The sequence below is a fragment of the Lacerta agilis genome, chromosome 5 (genome assembly GCF_009819535.1).
Source record: "Lacerta agilis isolate rLacAgi1 chromosome 5, rLacAgi1.pri, whole genome shotgun sequence".
NCBI lineage: Eukaryota > Metazoa > Chordata > Lepidosauria > Squamata > Lacertidae > Lacerta > Lacerta agilis.
This window is the reverse complement of record NC_046316.1, coordinates 12,205,786-12,229,552: the sequence shown is the minus strand read 5'-3', so window position 1 is coordinate 12,229,552 and position 23,767 is coordinate 12,205,786. Positions and strand designations below refer to the sequence as shown.

The following is a 23,767-nucleotide window of genomic DNA, read 5'->3' as shown; positions in this document are numbered from 1 at the left end:
TCTCTGTAAGACAAGGAACATAGCAGTGGCTAGGGCATTTGCTTAATGTGCAGAACATCCTAGATTCAATGCCTGGCAGCTCCTGTTAAAGGATCTCAGGTAGGAGTACTGGGAAAGACCTCTTTCCCTGGAAAGTTGTCAACAATGTACCAGACTAGATGAGCCAATTATCTCCCTAGCTTCATATGTGTGATATACAAGTTATTTCAGTTTTCCTGAAACAGTGATTACAAATATATCCAAGTCCTGGAGATGGCAATATAAACCAGTACATCAGCTTAAGAGTGAAGAGCAGCAATAATGTTTAAAATCATGTGCTGGCCACATGACCAGGAAAGCTATCTGTGGACAAACACTGGCTTCCTCGGCCTGAAGCAAGATGAGCGCTGCACCCCAGTCACCTTTGACTGGGCTTAACCGTCCTGGGTTCCTTTACCTTTTAATGTTTAAAACACACTACATTAAAAATTAGTTGAGTGATCAATCTGAAACAGAAGTGCTCTATAAGCAATTTTCCACTCATATTGGGCTTTTGGAGAGAGGACTTTCACATCCCTTTCAATGTTTATTTTTGAGTTAGCCATTATTTAATTCCCTCACAGCAATAGAAAATCAATTTTAACTGGATACTGAACTATAATATTAGGAATTCTTAAATAATTGCACAAGTTGGATATACATTGTGACTTGTTAATATTACCTCTGTAAATATATTGGAATTTAAAAGAAATCAAACTTATTTAATAAACATACACTGAAAAGAGTATCAGTGTTTCCAAACGGCTACAATTGGTAGGACAAAGGAACAATACAATCATTGGTCAACAGGAAGAAATTGCACAAAATTGCTAAACAAATCTAGACTCTGTATTTGTAGTTGTCTTCATTCTCCTCACCACTACCAATACAATTGTTCCATTTTATTTCTGCAGTTGTTTGTCCTGTAACAGCTGCAAAAATCAAGCAGGCAAATTCAAAATACACCACAGTGACACCTTGCGGCCGAACATGGCTGTTCACTTGTATTGTAGTTACAATTACATCTCATGATCTTCAGAACTTCATCATTTCAGCCCTCCTGATCCTCTAAAAGTTTCTGGTAACTTATTTGTTGAGTCCTCTGGTTTGGTGGTGCTGTTACTGAACACCAGGTCAGTCCATGGTAAGACCATGCTCACCTAAAACTTGATTGTGGATGAAGGGGCTGACAAAGCATGCATTACCAAGAAATAGAAGGGCAAGCTAGGTGGGCCTCACCTAATTCAGCTCTGTTGATCTACATACTCAGTACAGCAACAGCAAACGGGTGTTGCTATTGTCCGAGGAAACACCATCTCCTTTACCACAAAAGCTTTTGATCTTGGGGTGGGTTTAGAGGGTTGGACTGGAGAGACAGACTGGGGATGCTGCATGTCTATCGACCACCCAATGGCACCCTTGACCAACCTGGGGAAGGGGGATACTGAAGTATTCAAGGACCCACTGTGACCAACTGGTTATACATTTTGAGGATAAAACTGCTCAACTTCGGAGTTACTTTGAATCTACAGTTATAGCAATCCAGATGAAGTACAGTGGTACCCCGCTAGACGAATGCCTCGCAAGACGAAAAACTCGCTAGACGAACGCATTCGTCTAGCGGAAGGCTGCCCCGCAAGACGAAAAAGTCTATGGGGCTGCCTCGCAAGACGAAAAATTTTCGTCTTTTTTTTTTTTTTCGTTTTGCGGAGCGCGGCTGTCATTGCCGCTCCGCAAGACGAAAAACCCACTAGACGAAAATTTTCGCAGAACGAATTATTTTCGTCTAGCGGGGCACCACTGTACCTAATGCAATCAGCTAATGTGAACAAGGTCCTTGTGGCTATATGCCCAACCATAGGCCCTCTTGATCTCCTGAGCAGTTTGTTTTGGGAGTACTCTTAATGCTCTACTTGCAGTGACTATTTGTAGTGTCTAATACTGTACGTGGAAATTCAACCAATGTTCTTACAATGTAAGTTACAAATCTATCAATGTAATCTTGTATTGCATCTTGTGATGGACAATGGATAATCCAAAAGACCATATATCTATCTGTAATGGTAACTGTGATGCTTGAAAGGAATTTCATTTGCAAATTCTTTTTTTAATGCTGACTTTAGTTTCAAAAGTAGTATGAGAATTGCAAAGACAATAATGATAGTATTGATACCAACTCATATGTAAAACTGTTTCTGAGGTCCATATCTTACGTCATCATAAAGCACATAACCCTGGAATAAATGAGGTTGCTGTTAAAACAAATAGCAATCCAAACGAACACATTGTATTCATTGTTACGGCATTTCTACTTAATGGTTCAGTGAAGCCTTCAGGCAAACTGCTTTTGTTCCCCCAAAACCTACTAACCAATGCATCCTATGTTTACTTTTTCTTGGCAGATTTTTACTAAAGATGATGCTTAGCATAGCACCAGGTGGACAATAATCAGGATTCATGGGGTCATGAATTCATGAGTCTATCCACTCTCTATTGGGTGATCAAACTAAAAACAAGTATGTGGTTCCCACCAATGTGTATATGTTGTGACATTCTTGTTGAGTCCACATCACATAAATGTCATTTCTATAAACTTGTCTGATCAAACATCATTCCATACATCTGGATGGTGGCACAATATGTATTTCTCTTGTCTTTCTTCAACGGTGGTAGTCACTCCTTTCCCCCCTCAAGTAATACAGTGTATATGGAGCATAATGCCACAAAAAATAAGAGATCAGCAATGGAAATTCTCCTTTCATTTATTCTCTCACAAAACATAAATAAGCTTGATGTGATTTGCCAATTCAAGTTTCTGATATTATAGTGCAGCTGCCAGACTTTCATAGCACTCAACATCCATCAGGAATGCTGTAACAGTGAGTTTGATGCAATCAGCAGAGTTGGACTAGATTACATTTGAGATTCCTTCCAACTTTGTAATTATAATGTGTCTTGCAAAATTTCAACACCATTCTCAAAACTTTTATGTTCTGAGAAATCTTCTTGCCAAACATGAGGTTTATTTTACCAAGTGCAACTCACATCAAAAAAGCTAATCCACATGTGTCCCTCTACCCTATTGCACCCCAATAATTTAGTTTGTCCCCTACCATATTATCAGTTGCTAGCCAGCACCTCTTCCCTCAAATAGAAACTGGCAGAGCAGCTAAAAGCACTTTTGTTGGGAGTGTGCTTGCATGAAATAAAAGTTCTGGAACATTTCAGGGTGGACGCTGAAAAAATGGAATCATAACACAGTCCCTAGTTATGAGGAGTGTGAATGCTGAACCATTTGACTTCTACTAAGTAGTATATTTTTGCAAGATATAGGAAACAGAAAATGATAGCAATTCTAATATTTGTGCTGCACTATCAATATTAAGGTAATTAATCCATTTAGGTATGGTTTATTTTCTCTCACATACGTTAGAAGGCTACAAGTACATCCTCCTTATACCCCAAATCCTACAATTAGAGCCTGGAGAGCAGGGATATTCCTGTGTCTTGCAATAGCATATTTGGTTATTTTCTGGCTTTGATGAGTGCCATCTTGAACACATCAATTTTCCCAAGGGTGGTATGATATTATTTGAGTCAAACTCAACTGCTGAAATATATTAAAAGCATTGCAAACCAGTATTAGCTGCTAAACTATAATAAAAGTTGCCAAAGATTCCATTGTAAAGCAAAAGATTTGACCACAATTTTTGCCATTTTAATGTATTTGTACCTCTGGCAGAAACTCTCATAAATATTGATACAAAACAAAAATCCAGAAAAATTAGAGCTGCAACATTTGGTTGACTAATTAGTTATTTTAATCTATCAAAATTTTAATCCAACTAAGTGTCCCCAATTAATCAAACAAATTTTAATGATTAAAATTATTTTCAACTGATGTACTTATAGAAACTTCCCATAGCAAATAAAATCTGTATTTTATTATCAGCTGTGTTTCATTATTATTATTAGTAGTAGTAGTAGTAGTAGATTTAGGTAACTGTTTTGATTTTTATATTACATATTTTTATATTTGACAAAGTGTATTGTATAACTAATAATTATAATAACCACCACCACCACCATCTTAGAAGAGGTAGCCCCACCTGTGTGAATGTCTCTCCTAAACTGATACTTGCTGCAATACGTGCACATCATCTAAATGCAAAGGAAGCAGCCTTTTTCCTCTACATATTTAATCAATTAAAAATAATACAATTCAACAACTTAGGTATATTTAATTGGGTGCCCTAATAAAAACCCACACACGAGATTAGCAAAAGAACATAAAAACAGATTAAAAGCAATCAGATACAGCTCTATTTAGCAACAGTACTACATCGAAGTCCTCCTAAAAAAGTGGCCTTACAGCCTTTGCTGAACACCTGAAAAGATGTGCATCTTCTCCTGGGTTGCTATTTCATGACCAGTTACTGAGAATGGAATGCTTCTTCCAGAGATCATCATCTCCTGCAATAATGATGCATGAAGATTTTAAATGCCAGGGGTTGAGAGCCAGCGTGTCAGAAGCTGTGGCAATGTCACACACAGCATTTAAGGAATAATTCATCTCTTAAAAAAATAATAATTCTGCAACCACATAGGCTAACAAGTATGCTGCTAGTTTTTGCAGAACACTTCTAGTAACTTCAAATGGTGGATGCCAACACAGTGGCACCAAACTCAGAAAAGTTTTCTATCGGTATTCTGTTGCAGTTTTGTCCATCTGCAGTCAGACAGAAGTTAATGCACTCCACACCGCTGCAGAACTGCTGAGCCTAGTCCCCTTTTCTCTCTCCTCGAGTACACCATGGGATATCAGCCAATGAAACAAAACAAAAAAAGAAAATAGTTGATCCTAATCATTTCCGACACCTGATCAGAATAAAGAAACACAAAGAGGCCTGGTACTGTGTGCTTGTTTAACTTTGTGAGGCTCAGGACTCCTCACAGAAACCCATTTAGTTATTTGCCACATTCCATTCAACATATCACATGACTGGATTACTAACAGTTCCTGAAGGTTGGTTTAATCAGCAGTTATAAACTACAGCCATTTTCTGGGCAAAAAAAAGTTTAAATTAAATTTATGAATGACAACTATTAAACCACTGCTGACTTGCAAAAACACTGTTATGGAGATCCTACTTGATTCTTGCAAAAAGCTAAATACACATAAATATTTTCATTAAACTTATAGGGATGACAACTTTTCTTAACTCAAATAATTTTTGTTCCCACTCAGAGAGTGAAATGGAGAAAATATATAATTTTACTTAGTCATAATGTGGCATTACATGGCCACAGGACATTTCTGTTTCTGTGATTTTATTATTATCTGAGAAACTCTCAGAAACTTTGTTAATTAAGTGGTATATAAATACCATAATAAACAAAATACTGCTAGTAACATGCTAGCCCGCCTTCAACTATCTACCAGTACATGAAATTGTTAGGCTCTCACCGCTCGCCCTCCCCACTCGCTCTTCCCGCTCGCCGATTGCCCTCCCCGCTCGCTCTCCCCGCTCACCGATCGCTCTCCCCGCTCACTCGTTGCAGGCGGCAGGAGGCTCCAGCTGGGCCCAGCCAGGCCCAATCCCCCCCTGCTGCTGCCAGCAACAAGCCCCGACTTTTTCCCATAGGAACGCATTAATTAAATTTCAATACATTCCTATGGGAAACCGTGCTTCGCAAGACAAAATTTCCGCAAGACGAAAAGACTTGCGGAACGAATTAATTTCGTCTTGCGAGGCACTACTGTACTAGGCATTAAGCTAAATATTTCACTAAGCAATCTAGAGTCTGGAGTGATTTAACACAGGTACAGGCAACAAAGTTGCTTTTCCAGTACTACAGTATATGATTTATAATACATTATCTAGGAATACAGTATCTGTCTATCTTATAATGCTCAGATGCATTACAAATCAAACCTTTAACTAAGAAGTTATTCTCCAACTCAGAATGTTTTAAAAAATAAGACTATTTTTATCCAAATCCCAGATAAGATTTGCTCGGGAGGAGAGAGACCAAGCTTCAAGCTATAACCCAGCTGAGGATCAAACAGAGGCAAGTTTCCACTGAACTTCTGCTGGGCTGGCAACCTTCTTCAGAGTTCACCTGTTCCTGCTCTATGTTCAGTCTCCATTCCTGGAGCTGGTCATAGTCAGAGGCTTTGCAAAAGGAATGAGTGTGGGAAGATACCGTGTTTCTCCTAAAATAAGACACCGTCTTATATATTTTTTCACTCAACAAAACACAGTATGGCTTATTTTCAGGGGATGTCTTATTTTAACCGTGTCGCATCGGTACGCTGCATAGCCACGCCTCTCCAGGCTGTTTTAATGGGAGGTACCACGTCACTATGGCTTATTTTCGGGGTATGGCTTATTTTTGGGGAACGGCTTATATTTCACAAATGCATAGAAATCCTGCTATGACTTATTTTATGGCTATGTCTTATTTTAGGAGAAACAGGGTACTTATAGAGATGGCTATAGTCCCTTTTAGTGTTAAACAACTGAAAACATCCCTACAATTTATTATTTTATGTTTTTTGTTTTGAGGGAGGGCAGGTTAAAATGTTTATAAATAAACACACACACACACACACACACACACACACACACACACAATAAAGACAGCCCAGGTCATGAACTGAGATCTGCCTCTGGTGAGACTACTCCACAGGTAAAGACCATGCTGGTGAGAAGCATAAGAGTGAGACCATCTGAAGCCTTCTTTAAGTGACATTCTGATTTTAGAAGAACTGATATGAACAAGTTAGTCCTCACTAGAACATTCCTTGCCTATCTGATCTAGAATTAAAATTCAGAGGTGCATTCAATGTGAAACTGAGTGTTTTGCAGTACCTAACCTGTAATGAGCTCTGCCTGCCTCTGAATACCAAGGTGATTTCCGCTCACTAAACACCAATACGTGTATGAATAAAAATGAAAGGATTTCTCTAAATCTTGTTAACGCACACAGATGTTAAAAAGTGACCTTTACAACAGAAAAGGAAGGGAAGAAGAGGTGGATTTAAAGCTTTAAAGAAGAAGAAGCAGGTGCCTTATGTACAAGTCATCTTTCACACACAAAAATGTAGATTCCAGTTCCAAGTCCAGGCGCCAGCAAAAACATGAACATTCCATTTACGTAGAAAAAAAGGCGCTTTTTAAAAAATATGGCAGAGTGGAGGAGAGGGAGGACCTTTGCAAAGAGGATGATGGGAATAAGAATAGAGGGACCATAGACCAGGTTGAGGGTCCCCTGAAGTTTGGTGCCAGCCCTACCTTGCAGTGAAAAAACATTTTGTTACCATCTCAAGTCAATGTTTTCCACCCATTTTCTATTAATCTTCTTCTGTACATGCATGCACATTCCACACAGCATGATATCCTCTTGTTTTCTTCATCACTGCAGATCCCTGGACCACTCTCTGCTGTCCAACATTCTCTCTCCACCCTATAACACTCTGTTTTCTTTTCCGGGACTCCATTGCATGTTCTCTCATGTTATTTCACTCCCCCATCTCTGTTACGTCTACACCCAGCCTCATTTCTCAGCTATCTTCTCTATCATTCTTTTGTTCTCCCTGCACCTCCACCTGTTTAGGGAAGTTTTTAATGCTTGATGCTGTATTGTTTTTAATATTCGGTTGAAAGCTGCCCAGAGTGGCTGGGGAAGCCCAGCCAGATGGGTGGGGTATAAATAAATTATTATTATTATTATTATTATTATTATTATTATTATTATTATTATTATTTTCCTGCACCCCAATTTCTTATCCCCTTTTTTCTTCCTCCACGCCACCAATGTCCGTATCTCTGTCTCTCAGCTACTTCTTTCCTTATTCTCACAGACCTCTCTGCACTGGTTCCCCCACTCCCAGGTTTCTTTGCAACCCATGTTACTTCACCCCGAAGTCTCTGGACCCCAGATACAGGATTCTCTCACATCCCTTTTTATTCCTTAAGCCTTTCAGTTTTGCTCGAACTCACCCATGTGACTACATTACAGTTTTCACAGGCAAAAAACAAAATCATGCCCTACTTGTCCTTAGGTTTCCTTAAAAGTTGTTATATAGTTTGCCATCCAGAATCATTTTCATTCGAAATAGTCTGAGTGGAGGTAACTAGCAATGTTATCATCCTCAGGAAACATTTCCATTATATGGATAGAGGTCCTATTGTTTATTGTCGCCATAAACAATGATTAAAAGATAGACTGTAGCAAATGCAACATCCTCTTGCCAACTTCTATATTGGAAGTCCCAGAAGGGTAAGAAATGGTTTCTCAGTTAAAAGACAAAGCTTCCTTTCCCAGAACAATTTGTCTCTTGAACTGACAGCCACCCACTCCTGCTACTGACCCAACCCAACTTGGTCAGTTGCATATTTACAGCTGTACTTAAGGCACATGTTCCTGCCAATCATCCTGGACACAGGGAAAATCAAGAGAATGCCCAGGAGGACAGGGGGGAAGGGAAAGAGAAATAGTTGTGCTTTTCATTCAGGCTTCCTTTGCTGTTCACCTTTAGCAGGAAAGAGAGAGAAAACCCTCCCTTTTTATCGTAGTCCGCATTGGATTGGATTTCAATTTGTTTTCACATAAAAAGTGCTATGGATTGTTATTTTAATTGTAATAATTATTTTTTATATGTGAAATTGTTTTATTGTAACACTGCTTCAAGATAATTTATGGGAAGCAACCCATAAATGGCATTAAATATATAAATAAAATTTATTTGGGAAGCAGTTATGTGATTTCAGAAGCCTTTCATCAAATAGTGGCCACATACAAAGACCTGAAGAGCAAAATACATTAAATATGCCATTAGAAAACTAACTATCTGCTCCTGCAAATACTAATCCCTTACAGCTTTTGGGTTTCAAGAGGCTCAAAGTCAAGCACTGTTATCTTTTCAGATGTGGACTAAAACTGGGGGGAAGGCGCAAAATGGATCTTTTTGTGGAAATTCTCCCTTCCTGTATAAGAGGATTCCCCTGAATCAGACTGATCTGAATCAGAGAGATCAACCAAGAGGTTAAAACACCACTTGGCCTGTGCCTGGAGGATGGCCTGGAAACCCGCAGGGACAAGAATGGGGCACCCAGGACTCTACCATGCCCAATTCAAGGTGCTGGTCTATCAACCCCTAAACAACTCCGGGAAGGGCCATAACTCAGTAGATCATCAAACTTTGTATGCAGAAGATCCTGGGTTCAATCCCAGGCATCCCCAGTTAGATCGTGGGAGAGATTCCTTGTCAGAAACCCCGGAGTGCTGCTGCCAGTCAGAGTAAAAAAATACTGAACTAGATGGACCATTGTATAAGGCAGCTTCCTCTAGTTCAGGGCCCAAGCATCTGCAGGAGTGCCACCTCCAATACCAGCCAACTGAATCCTTAAAATTGGGTAGGGCACTCCTCATAGCCCCAAAGATTTATGGTGACAGGACTCATAGAAAACTCTTTTGCAAATTTCCCACTGGAAATGTGTCTGTCCCCTTCATTATTGGGATTTAGACATCAACTAAATACATTGTTTACCCAGGTCTTTATAATCTGTTAAGTTAATGTTTGCCTTGAACAGCAGTGCATGGATTGTGTTTTTAATTACTGTCAAGTTATGAATGTTTTAGTTGTGCTATTGTTTTAATTACTGATACAATTTTGTTCCTTATCTTTTTTTTGTACATCATCTGAGGAGGGTGATTCTTAAGCTCAATAAATAATTTATTTATTTTTAAAGTGGGCATTCAAACCAATACCTGGAAGAGACAAATCAGACCGATGCAAAGAGCAAAAGGTAGAAGGAACACACAACCATCACAGGAACCACACATCTTTCTGGGCCTCTAACACCAGTTCCAAGCTGCTTCACCACCTGACAGTACCAAACTCCACGCTGTCACTACCTTGTCACTACCAGAGCTCAACAACAGCAAAAAGTGGCCACACTCTTCTGAGGCCTTATCAGATAGAAATGGCAATTGTGGGGCAAATCGTAAAGTAGGGATGGACAGATTAGTCTATTTTTAGTCTGTGTCCGTGTACATTCTGCAAACTTTCACCCACAAAAATCCATATTTTAATACACATTTAACCTAAAATATGCATTTTGAATGCATTTTAATATAAAATAAATGTCCACAATTAAATATGCATTTTAATACATTCTTTTGAGCTGATTAACTATATCTAACATTTGGAAAAGTGGAAAAACCAAAGGAAAACAGCACTGCAATCCACAAATTAGGTCAGCTCACTTAAAAATAAGACAAAATGAAAAATAAAAAATTCCTTCCAGTAGCACCTTAGAGACCAACTAAGTTTGTTTTTTGTATGAGCTTTCGTGTGCATGCACACTTCTTGTTCTCCAAGGTACTACTGGAAGGAATTTTTTATTTTTTATTTTGTTTTGACTATGGCAGACCAACACGGCTACCGACCTGTAACTTAAAAATAAGAGCTGAACAAAAATGCTCAAAGATCACCTCAAAGCACTTACTCAGCCCTCTCTGCTTAGCTCCTAAAATATTGGCAGAGACAAGCCAAAGAGCAGGAAAGGAAAATAAGGCTTTCTGCTCTTCCACTGAGGTTTTTTTTTAACTGCCTCTAAGCAACAGTAAAGCATCTACTGCTGAGGCAGTGAAACATCTGAGGACTGACACTGCTGAAAGAGAGCCTTCAGAAAGATATTTGGAATAGTCTGCTTCCTACTGGTCAAGACAGTGCATTACCCATTGCAGAAAATGCACTTGATTGGCACTAGTAACAGAGAGATTAACAAAACCACATAATATTTCTTCTGAACTAAACCTTATGTATTTATAAAACCTATAAACATAATCTAGATAGTTTATAACCTGTCAGGATTTTGCCCATGCTTAATTTCTCTTGCCTTATTTTTTAAGTTTCAGTTTTTTGGGCCACAGGACCAATTTTTATATTCAGAAAAATAAGAGATTGAAACCAAAGTTATTTGCTCTTCCTTTTCACACATAAAAGAGCAAGTCTGTTGCTAATGTGATTGTGCTGCAGAAAGAATGACTTCTGGGTGGAACTGGGTCCAAGGAACAAATGCCCTGGAGAGTTTATATTACAAGGCAGCAGCAATCATTTCTGTTCCAGCAAAAACTACTTCACTTCTGAAGTGAACAGGCCTGGCAAACTACATGCTTGCCTTGTCCAAGCACTGCCATGCATACTAACAGTTTTAGCAGAACACTTGGACGCAAAGCCTTCTAACACACATTGCAGGCAGACACTCTGAGGGGGTGAACAGTGCCTTCCAATAATTTCTCTTCATTCCTTCTTCCCTCCCTCACACAGGCACATGGCAATTTCAGTAGTTGTGATCTGAAGACTCGCTTTTTAAAATTTATGTTTTTAATTTTTATCCCACTTGTCAGTCCTCTGTGGCCTTGCAGTTACAATTAAAATGGAAATATGACACATTGGAAATGGAAAGATGAAGATTTTTGTTCCAAATCTGAAGTCTGCCTCTCTCATGTTCACTTATATGATTGAAGTCTGGACTCTGGAACAGTCAGTTTCAGCCTGTGTCCTGACCCTTTTTCCAGCCCAAGTCTTGGTTGTGGCTGTGCCAACAATGTATTTGGGTTTCAAGATGCTGCTTGTAAATGCCAGGTCAGTTCATATTAAGATCTCCCTCACCCACAATTTAATCAGGGTTAAGGATGCCAACCTGGCATATAAAATCAAGACCTGGGTGAGGAGCAAATCAGGGGGTTAGTTTATCCCAGCTATGCCCACCTTGGTACTTAGTCCAGCACAGGAGTAGACACCAAAGCACCTGATCTGTATGACATATCTAGTATGTCTTGCCTTTTAAAAATATCTGCTGCCCATGCTCCACACAATGGCAAGTTCTTTGAGCACACAACAGATAACAACACACTTTTTATTCACTATTTTATTAAAATATTATTTATACCCCACCATTCACTCCTAGTCCACTACAGGATTTGTAAGGTCATTTTCACCTAATTGAAACTCACTAATTGCCACAGTGATTCAGAGTCAACATTAATATTATCTTCCTCTGTTTATTTTTTCCTGCCCAAAGGCTAATTAATTAAGGATTGGTGCAAAATGAAATGCAAAGGTTACAGAATCTTTAACCCTTTGGGTTTGAAGAAGTTACAGGTATGTCAGCTTAAAAAAAGAAATGCTTTTGTATACATTTTCATTCCCAGTCTTTCCTTAGATTGCATAGGCTGGCTACTCAGCGACTGCCCATTATTTCAAGCATTCTGCAGCTCAGCCTTGTCACTGGAAAAGAGATATGCAGCTGAGTCCAAATGAGTCTGGTAGGACTCTCTCTCTCTCTCTCTCTCTCTCTCTCTCTCTCTCTCACACACACACACACACACACACAGGTTTTATGGGAAGGAAGACAGAACTGCTCTTTTTACCTAGGGAACCTGTGGACCTGCAAGTGTTGTTCGACTCACAACTCCCATCATCCCCAGCCAGCATGGCCAGGTCAAGGATGATGGGAACTATAGTACAGCAGCATGTGGAGGGTAAAGGGTTAAGAAGTGTTGCTCCAAAGACTGGTCATTCATTGCAGATTGCAAGTAAATTGACCAAAGACAAACAGTAAATAGGTGCCAGTTTGGACAAAAAGAATTATGCCTTTCTTTGGACAATTAAAATCTGTGAAAGGGCACTAACCATGACAAGCTCCTATGTAAGTGTGATCATGATCTTACTTTATGTTCTTTTATGCTCTTTCATAATCTCAAATATTTTCCCACATAGACTTTTTAGTTTAATTTAATTTAAATTTAATTTTTTTAATAAAAAAAATTTTTAAATGAAAGTTTTTAAGCTAGGTAAGTTCTTTGATTTAAATAAAGTTTTCTTCTTTTTTAAAAAAATTGTATTATGTATCAATAGGAAGGTTACTTATATTTCCAAACCAATCTGCAAGTAGCCAATGTGAGACATCACTCAACTATTGTTTTATTGGCCACCACATCATCCTGCACCAAAAATTAAAGGAAACAGTGTTATATAGACATGGTTTTAAAAGGAGCAAGGATAGGGCTAAAAGATGTTCTCTACTTGCACCTTCACTTTGTACAGGTAAGAAACTAAAGCCAAGATAAAACAAAAATCCAAAGCCACAAGGTATTGAATCTATGGGCGAGTTAGGATACTCACACTGCATTCCTAGGCTAGGTTGGCTCTATGGTATACCTTCTTTCCCAAATCAGGGCACCCCATACACCATTCCTAAACAGTTAAATAAGCAAAGACTCCAAGGAGAACAAAGGTACTCTACTGCAACATGCCTAACATTTACATTGCCCCTCTCTGCTCATTAAACAGATTTTGTTTAAATAATGAACAAACTGTATTACAGACTCCAATGAGAATTCCAAAATTATAAGTCAACTGATAAAGCTCAGAGGAGATGGAAGAGAACGGGAGGGAGAGAAGAGCAATATTGACTAATATAAAGGGCGCAGCTTGAGAAAGGATATTCCTGCCACACCTGATCAAACATAGTCCACAGAGGGGAGAAGGAAAGAGGAACACGAGAAGAAATGAGGCAAGGCAGTTGGAAATTTGCATCCAGTACAGATTAAAACAAACTCAGTAGGGACTGAGGAAATACAGAATATATATTACTATAAATGCAAAACTGTTCTAAAAGCTAACTCAAATGTCAAAGATTACTGCTTGAATAAATTTGAATATGAAAGTCATTGCTTCTGTAACTTAATGAAGAAATGTTCAAACCGAATTCAAGTAAGAGCTGAACTCTGCCCCTGTGTTGCCTCTTGAAAGTGGAGGTCTCTGACAATAGCACCACATGCCATCAGGGCCCACCAATACCCTGCCTACGATCAAGTCTGTTCCCAAGAACACCTAGGAAGGATTTCCAGTCAGTGCTACATGACAGAATTAACCTACACACAGGAGACATGAAGGCTGGCATGGTCTTTTCACAAGTGATATGAATATCAGGAAACTTAACTACTGATTCCACAAATGCACATTAGTCCAATGTATACATCATGGCAGAAAGTCTAAGTCAAAATTCTGAGTATTTTCCTAGCACAAAGTATAAAAGAGTCGTCTAGATTTTAATCAGGAGATTTGTGGAGAAAATATTTTATCATCCCTCAGCCCCAAACCATACAGCTGGCACACACAACAACCAGCCCCCTCCAGTCTTCTTGCATCACATTCCTCCTCTGTGCTTTTATGTCATTAGTTTGGCTATTGTCACATCCACAACTGAAGACAGAAGCAAGCATGGGCAGGGAAATGGAGGGAAAGACACACTGATTCTAACCAATGAAGATCAAGTATCAAAACATTCTACTCCAATTTTATTTTATGAATTCAAATGAATTTGCACAGCTAAATTTTAGCTATCTAGGATGTAGGGTTGTGGGGAGCACTATGCTTACTCAGCGAATGAGGAAAGGTATTCTGTACCACATGGAAGGATGTAGCCCCTATCAGCTTAAAAGCACATGCAATCCTAACAGCCACCTCATAAGGTAGTTCAACATTATCTTCCAACCGCATACCAGGAGGAGAGGCTGAAGCATTTATTGCCTGTCCAATGCCATTAATGCATTCATGCATGAGTTAAGATTTAAACTTGGTACATTTTTGAGGCAAGAACTCACATGCCATTCGCAACAAAATAGCATAAAGGCTAGTGTTTAATTAGTATGGTTTAATAATGTATACCCCACTTTTCCATATACAAAATAGTCATGGTGGCTCACAGTAGATTAAACAATACTATTACAAAGAAACAAACAAAGTGGATCAGACAAAAGTAGATCTCAAGAGGCACAAAGTTAGACACTTTCTGAAAGGACACATATACAGATGGTGCCCAAACTGTAGAATAACCTTGCTAGGTTAGGTTGGAAGCACAAGAGACAGGGTATTCTCAATGATGGTACCACAGCTATAAAGGTCCCTACTCAATGAAGTGCATTTGAGCCCATCAGTGCAGGATCTTAAAAAAAACATACATTTTCCAAGCTACATTTCATTATTATTGGCTAGGAGATTATGAGCTGTTTTACATTTTAAAATCATAAAACTTTGACAGACCTACAAATCCTAAATGCTCTTTCATTATAATACCACCTAATATGTGTCATTTCATTTATGTATCGACCCAGTTATGTACACTGCACCCTATTACGTAGATTCCACAGTCTTGGTGCCAGCTGTGAATGCAATGCTGTTCTATACTGATAGGTAATCCATATCCCTATTTTTAAAAACAATAAATCTGTCTGTGCAGAATATAGGCATGTGCCCTGATCCTCTACATACCCAATATTAACTAAACAACAACAGCTTACCAGTTATGTTATTCAGCACTTCTTTCAAGACACTGAAGCTGTGCAAAAGAGGATCACGGTCTTCATCCTAAACACATGAAAAGGTTGTTACTAAGTTAGAACTGAACTAAGTTAAAACTCCCTCACTAAGAGGGAGAAAATATTTATATCTTTCAATAAGCACTTAAACAGATCATTTTTCAAAGAAGCCCCGAGGTCTCTCCTGGTCATGTGCGAGTGGGAAAAACATTGGGCTCACTCAGCTGGGGGGGGGAACCTTCCTGCCCCCCAGATGAAACACGCAAACAGGCTGTATTGTCCCCACCCCACCAGGTGCTAGGGTGAAAGCATCTCAGCTCCTGCAGTGAGTGCTACAACAGTTTCACCCTGCGCCTCGCTGGCTGAGGCCAATGCAGCTCGCGGTGTATCACCAGATTGAAATATTGAAAACCTGACATCACCCAGCCCTACCAGTAGTACATGGTCATTGACTGCTGGGAATGAGTTTCAGCATGTTGCGTCGTGCTCTGGCCAGCTTGCTCGCCCACCACCCCTTCTGCCAGTTCAACAGTAGCAGCACCGGCATGCCACCCCATTCCCGCCAAGCTGCTAATCCAGCTCGATTGCATTGTGCAAAATGGGTGTTAGGAGGAAGGTCACAGCAGAGCCGTCTCATCCATTGGGGCTGGTGGCGCGGCGCACCAGGGCGCAATGGCCTGGAGGGCGCCTCCGCCCTCCAGCCCCGCTGGCAGCGCCTGCCGGCAGCGCCCTCTGACTGCCCAGCGGAGCAAGGGAGCTGGCCGGCCACGCCACGCCCTCTGGCTGCCCAGCAGAGCACAGGAGCGTGAGCCGGCCGGCCGGCTGATGAAGCGCGAGCTGGCCAGCCGCGCCGCACTCTCCGGCTGCGCGCAGAGCGCGAGCTGCCCGGCTGCGCCGCGCCATCCGGCTGCGCGCGGGAGCGCGAGCCGGCCGCCCTCGCCTCCCGTCCCGGAAGCGCTGGAAGGGCGTGCAGAGCCCCGCGCCGCTCCAGCGCCACGCCCCTCATCCCCCGCTCGCCCACCCCCCTCCCAAGGGGCGGCAAGCGCGGGAGGGAGGCGGCGGAGAGGCGGCATGGCGGGGGCGCCGGAGGGATAGCCGCGCCAGGGTGGCAGATCCCCTTAAGACGGCTCTGGGTCACAGAGGGAGCATGCATTTCCTTTGCCAAAAGGATTCCAGCTGCTACACACAATGCATCTATATCCAGATCAGCAGGGGTGTGGGTGGGTATGCAGAACAATCCTATGTAGGCCTACTCAGAAGTCCCACTGGGTTCAATGGGAGTTACTCATTGGTAAGTATGCATAGATTTACAGCAGCCTTAAGAAATGAATTGGATCAGCAGTATGAATGACTAAACAGAGTTGTGAGTAACCTGTGGCCCACCTCCAGATGATGGACTGTCATAGGTTCCCCCCCCCCGTTGCCCTCTGGATGTTGCTGGACTACAACGCCCATCATCCCTGACCACTGGCCATGCTGGCTGGGGCATATGGGATCTGTAGTCCAACAACATACTCCCTATCCCTAGACTATTTCAAAAGGGATGTCCATTTGAGTTTCACCTTGGGCAGCAAAATGTAATGGAATAGCCAACTGCCACAGCAGAAGGTTATGAAGTTGGGGAGGAATTTGTATACTTTTATTATTTCTTTACAATATTCTCTGAACTGTGAAGGGCACTTTACTTCATACTCAAAGGCACTTTGTCCTTAAATTGTTGTCTCTCAATTCTTAAACTGCTCCAATCAGAAGTTTAAAGCTTTGATCAGAAGTATTGCATCACATGGGTGTGTGCATTTTTAAAGCTTCTGAGAGAAAGCATTTTAGACAGGCTCTGAAAGACAATGTTCAAGGCGCCAGGATTTGAGAACAGAAAGTGACAACCCTTTCTTCCAGTTCAAAGGTGTGGAAAGACTGTACCAACCCCTCCAACAACACAGAATTTAACTACCAATCCTGAAGGGGATAGCAATACTGCCAGGAGGGTGTTTAGTGCTACAAGAGTATATATGAAATGAAAAAGACCTAAGAAGTCTGTGGATGCTTAAAGACTAACACATTTGTTTCTACATAAACTTTTTGTAAGCAGGATCTTGTTTTATCAGATGCACGAACTATGCAAATAGTAGGTATTATATAAATGGGTATATAAAAATGTAGCACCCATAATACTACTTTGCACATTTCTAGTGCTCAGATCGCATCTTTGTGATCCTAACAACCCTGCAATTTAGACCAGTATTATTATCCCAATATGTGGGTGAAGTAGAGTGGGCTCACAATATCCTGTTGGTACCCCGTCCCAGAGTTCAGCATTTTTCAGTCTCTTATACAGTAGATGCCACACTCCAAATTATTTTGTCAACTAGAATTAGACAAGTGTCTATACAAATGGAAGATCAAAGCTGCCTACAGCAACACATAGCAAATAATTATTTCAGTTTCTCATATATGTTTGATATTAGACAGATTCAAAATTTACTTCATGCAACACTCAACAGCTTACCAAATGTGTATGAGTACTCCATCTTGCACTGCGTTTTATGGCTCCTACTACTGTATTGATTTCACCTTGAATAATATAAATGTTCTTATCCACAATCCTGACAGACCTAGAATTGAGAAACTAAATTAGTACTGTACCCATTCAAATACAAAAAATAACATTATTATTCCATACCAGGAAAAGAAATTCAAAAGTATGTCCCAGAATCTACTCTTTGGATGCCAAAAATGATAGAAATATTTCATGAAATGAGAAACAGTTAAATTATCTTGGTGCAGTCTGTTTTATATGTTTTTATTAATAGCTATTCCACCCTATCTTTTCGCTCGCAGAGAAGCCCCAATGCAGCTCACAAATCAGGACACAACATTTTAATGTTAGTTTCTCAAGACACTGAACCCATCAAACCAAAAGGTTTAATCAGAGTCAGGCCTTCCTTCACTTGCTTTGGGGAAATAAGGTCAGCATGTACAATAAATCTAGAGTTTCACTATTTCTTTTAAGATACAACTTTTAGCGCTTCAAAAGCAAGAAAACCCTAAAAAGCCACTGTAAACCTGGGGGGGGAAAGGACTCACAACTTCACAGTCTAGACCTAGCAAACCAGAGATTGTGCTAAGTAAACCACTACAGGAAATATATGGGTTAGTACTTGGCATACAACTAATCTGGCAATCAACTGAGCACTGTAAAAAGAAATAAGAGGGAGTAAAGCCTGCCAGTGGGTAACAACCTGGAAACAAAGGATCAGAAATGCATACAGAAGTGACGAACAATCCAAGTAGTGCATCTGTGCAGCAGCGTAGTATTTGGAAAAGCACAGATATATCTACCAATCTGGGAAGCAGCCAAAAGCACATCCTGTCCATTAGACTAGGCCTCCCTCCCCAATTTCTAGGGTACATTTCCATACCATTTGGTGCGCATCTCACTGATAAAGTCACAGAGATGGGCTACCATGGAAGAGGACTAAAGGAAAAAGGGGTAGAAGGCAGAAGATTAAGATAAGTAGAATGTGATCACTGCCTGAGTGGTGTAGTGCCAACCACCTTGAAAGAGGCAGTGGTACAGCTCCTACTTTAAAAGCTCAATCTGGACCCTGAGATTCCTGATTACTGCTGCTGATCACAAATGTTACTCTAGCTGGATATTTCTGCAGATTTTGACAGCGTTGAACATGGTATTCTCCTGGGCCAACTCTATGAGATAGGACTTGTGGGTGCTGTGTTGCAATGCTTAGATTCCTATCTGCAGGACCAGACTCAGGGAATAACACTGAGTAAGCATACTTCACTGTCCAGACACTTACACTCTCAGATATCACTAGGAACTATTCTGTCCCCAACACTATTTAACATCTAAATAAACTGTTGGGAACAGTCATCAAGATCTTTGGGACACAGTGTCAGCAATCCTGAGCACTGCTTCTCTGTTATATTTAAATAAGACACAGTTTCTGTTTTGAAATAGTGTCAGGATGGAGTAATGAGCTGTATAAAGGCAATAAACTGAAAATGAATCAGCTGCGTTTGATATTTATCTACTACATTCTATAAGGAAACAAACAAGAGAGATCTGGGTTATCTACTCGTATTAATTTTGCACAGCCTTATTCCAGGGTGAAAATAGGCCCTTGAGTGTTATACCATGAGAGAAATCTTAGGACAGAGGATTAAATTAAAATAATTTCATTGTTTTGTTCATTATTCCAGTCAAATCCAGCAGTATTTTTTATGTACGGGTATATGCCCTCAATGCAGCTTGCATAAAATGTAGATAACACACAATTAAAACCAACCTAAAATATAATTAAAACCAAAGAACTGGCAAGTTTTTGAATATTTACTATTCCTAAGATCTAGTAAAGGTAAAGGTAAAGTGACCCCTGACCATTAGGTCCAGTCGTGTCCGACTCTGGGGTTGTGGTGCTCATCTCGCATTACTGGCTGAGGGAGCCGGTGTACAGCTTCTGGGTCATGTGGCCAGCATGACAAAGCCGCTTCTGGCAAACCAGAGCAGAGCACGGAAACGCCGTTTACCTTCCCACCGGAGCGGTACCTATTTATCTACTTGCACTTTGACGTGCTTTCAAACTGCTAGGTGGACAGGAGCCGCGACTGAGCAACGGGAGCTCACCCCATCGCAGGGATTTAAACCGCCGACCTTCTGATCAACAAGCCCTAGGCTCTGTGGTTTAACCCACAGCACCACCCGTGTAGTAGAGAGGCCTATATCTGGGCTGCACTAGTCTTGGAGGCACAATTGTTTGTGGCAAGAGAAAGGGCCTTCTGGATTATGGAACACTTGAGGTCTAGTTGGTCCCCTCCCTTGCCATTTCTGCCAATTAGTGAAAACCTTTCTCCCCTGGCAAGCTTTCATCTTGTTGGGCAGATGACACATGGTAGTCCTTGTTTAGGGTTTTTATCTACTGCACTGTTTTCCATTTTCACATTGTTTTATTTTTATATTGTTTATCGTATGATACTGCCATTGTAAGATGGCATTGTAAAATGAGCAATGTGAATGCACTGCAAAAGTGAAGGATACAAATCTTCTGGAAAAAATAAAATACTGCATTTGTGGTGAATCCACAAGTGGCATGGGCAGCAGGAGTTTACATCATACCTGAATGTAAGTTGGAGGTACTGTGGGATTAAGCAGAGAGCAAACTCTGCTGAAGTGCACTAGTGCCTGTTCCCCAATCTAGAAGACTTGAGCCAAAACCACACCCAGTGTTTTTTAAGACTGGTATTCTCTCATACTTAAGCTTTCCTTGTGGCACACTTGCAAAAAAAAATTGGTAACTACTTTTGTAGCTCAAGGGCTCAACTCTTTCTGTCAAAACCACCTTTAAGAGGTCTATATATTATAACAGCTAACCCTTCTGCTTGTCAGATAGAAATACACATTTGGGTAGTGCAGTCCATGTGTTCAGGTAATCCAGCGTCTACCCCATATTGCATGTATTCAACAGTCATAAGTAGTTGCAATTTCCACTAAGCTGTAACTCTATCCAACTTCAAAAATCAAACATTACAACTATTCAACCTCCAACAAATCAGGTTTGAGGAAGCTCTGTTCAACTTAGATAGCCACACGGTAATGTATCAAAAAGCAATGAGGACAAGTTGTATCTGCTAGCTAGTCTTTGGAAAGATGGCAAAGTTGGCATGTTTGTGTGTCACATGGAATCTATCACCACCAACTCAAAAATGAAGGCCTTCTGCTTCGCAAAGTGCACACTGCCTTCACAAACGAAGGCCTTCACTGATGCTTTTTAAGACACCCCAGCAACAGCGGCTGGACTGCCAAAACTGGGCAGGCTGTCAAAGAGTCACCAAACACCTCAGCTCAGGTGCCTCAAGAGTGCAGGAGGATCTTATTCCCTCATGGGAACTTGCACAGGACTCTGAGATCTTTGGGGGAAGGCCCTTCTCTCGGTCCTGCCACCCTCAACAGTAACACTTGGTGGGGTCATGAGAGAGGGCCTTATCGGCGGTGGCAGCTCCCAGGAAACTTCAGAACTCCCTTCCTGCAGACCATCTCCCGGCTTGCTGTCCTCCCAACCAGCAGGTGAAGAAGACCTTTCTTACTCCAACAGGCCTTTGGGAACACCTGCTTTTAATTAAAGGTGCCGGCGCTGTTCTTATTGTAATGACTGGTGCCGTGCTGTTCTTATGGAGATTATTGGTTACGTTTCAAAACAGAGCTTAGATAGGTATGAAGTTTTCAATTCCATTGGGTCTCCAGCCACAGGAACCAACTCCCCACCCGCTGCCCTAAAAAAGATATATATATATATATTTGAGGGGGGCGGGTCCCCACAAAGTTGATGTGCATTGCCATTCAAATAACGTGTGTGCACCGTGCCATGTGATCGATTATGTGGGGGCGGGCTTACCCCCTCCCCCAATATTTTATTCAAGTTGGCACCCCCGTGTCTCCAGCAGCTGTTGGACTACAACTCCCAAAGTCCCTAGCTAGCAGGTCAGGGGGTGATGGGAGCTGCAGTCCAGCAGCAGCTGAGGGCTCACTTTAGATTGGACGCTGCTTATTTCGATGAGTGATTCCCCCCCCCCATTTTTTTTAGCGGTTCTTGTTTTTATCTGCAAGCCGCCTCGAGTCCCGTCAGGCGGGGTATAAGTAAATACATAACCATAACAGCCACAGTAATAATCTCGGCCGGAAGGCAGCCGCCAACCGGTCCCTTGCTGAACTTTGCCTCGGCCCTGCCTCTCGCGACAGGGAAACCGCGGCCTTGGCGACCCGCCTGGGCCGGACACCACCTTCGGGCCCTCGCCGGCCCCGACACACGCAGGACAGGCCTCGCGGCCCAAACTCCCTCCGCTCCCTCAGCAGGCAAAACCCGACCTAGGCTGCGGGAAGGGCAGCTGGGAATGTCTGGCTCACTCACCCCTCCATCCAACCGGCATCCAAAATGGCGGCGCCTGAGGGCAATTGCTGAGGCGTCGGAGGGCCTCTCGGCATTGCCGGGGAGCCGGACCGGCGGCTGACAGCTCCGGAAAGCCCGCTAGCTCCGAGAAAGGCAGCCGCCCTGAGGAACGGCTGGGACCGGCTCCTCTCCTCTCTTCGCTTCTCTCTCACTGACGTGGAAACAAGGGCGCAGCCTAGCTTGCTGCGCGTTTACTGCTGGGGACGGGGAGGGACCTCGGCCAATCGAAGCCAGCACCTGAGGTGACAGGACACCAGCCGCCCAATGGGATCGGCTCGTTCCGACCGAAGGTTGGCGGGGTGGCGGGAAGGAGAAACCCTTCCGCCGCCGCCCTCCTAGCGAGAAAGCCAATCAGGAGAAAGGCTTGGCGATATTGGCATCGCTAGTTGCCAATAGTTGTGTGGGAAAGAGAAAGGAAAGGAAAAGCCAACCCTCCGGATAGGTGAGCAGCCTCCCGGGAGAGAGTCAAGTGTGATTGAACTGCAGAGCGAAGATTTGCTGTGCATTATGGGGTGCAGTTTGTCATTTCTGGGCTGCGTGATCGTGTGAATGGTCAAACACGCATTTGGGGGGGGGGTTGTGTGTGTTTGTTTTATTTCTCCCAAAATTACCACCCAAAAAACAAATTAAGGAAATGCATCTCTGGCTACTGCACTACTACATTTTTACCTTGTCATGTTTTAGTTACACCTAATTTTATTCTTTATTACATAAAATTTATGTGCCACTTTATTTGTGAAAAAATACAAACTCAAAGCAGATTAATAAAAACCTAAAACAATAAAATCAAGATAAATCATAGAATTGTAAACTTGGAAGATATCCAAGGGTCATCCAGTCCAACCCCCTGCAACACAGAAATACTGTATGTATAACCTTACTCAAAAACATGCAAAAGGTGAAATGCTAAAACATATTAACATTACTGGAATAAAGAATTGCTCTTACCTGCACTGAAGCCATCTAGGGAGGCAATGATGCAACAGAAACCTTTTACAATACTTGTGGTGAGTCGGAGGTTTTTAATCTGAAATCAAACTAGATTTAAGATGGTTGGCATCTTTTGCATCTTTCCTCTCTTGCATCATGGATGTTGACTTTTATTATGGAAATATGTTATGTATTAGCAATAGTAATAGTAATGCTATTGCTACAACCTCATCATGACCTTTGACCTCATCATGGCCTGGGCTATTCTGCACAACGCTCAGCATTTGAACGACCCCTTCCTGACAGCACCACACACAGCTTGATGGGCACATGTGCAAACCCAACCCAACCCACCCCCAATATATATATATCAGATCTGCATCAGAGGGAATGTCACCACTTTGTCAATTTCAGCATAGTTGCGCTCCATGGGCAACAACATACAGGAACAGAAAGAGATG

General features: G+C 41.6%; 1 protein-coding gene across 10 annotated transcripts in view; it reads right to left on the bottom strand.

Annotated features, from left to right (window-relative positions):
- Positions 1-22,582, bottom strand: part of GBF1 (golgi brefeldin A resistant guanine nucleotide exchange factor 1) — a 78,397-nt gene extending 55,815 nt beyond the window's left edge. For 5 of the 10 annotated variants that reach the window (XM_033148630.1, XM_033148631.1, XM_033148633.1 and 2 more), the window contains exons 1-3: positions 22,338-22,581; positions 17,924-18,029; positions 15,400-15,466 (exon numbers count right to left, since the gene is read on the bottom strand). In XM_033148630.1, the coding sequence (XP_033004521.1) occupies positions 15,400-15,466; positions 17,924-18,029; positions 22,338-22,411 (247 nt within the window). In that variant the 5' untranslated portion in view covers positions 22,412-22,581. Of the gene's footprint in view, positions 1-15,399; positions 15,467-17,923; positions 18,030-22,337 lie in introns of all 10 variants that reach the window. The other 5 variants (XM_033148636.1, XM_033148640.1, XM_033148637.1 and 2 more) reach the window with 2 other exon arrangements.
- Between the last annotated feature and the right edge of the window lie 1,185 nt (positions 22,583-23,767).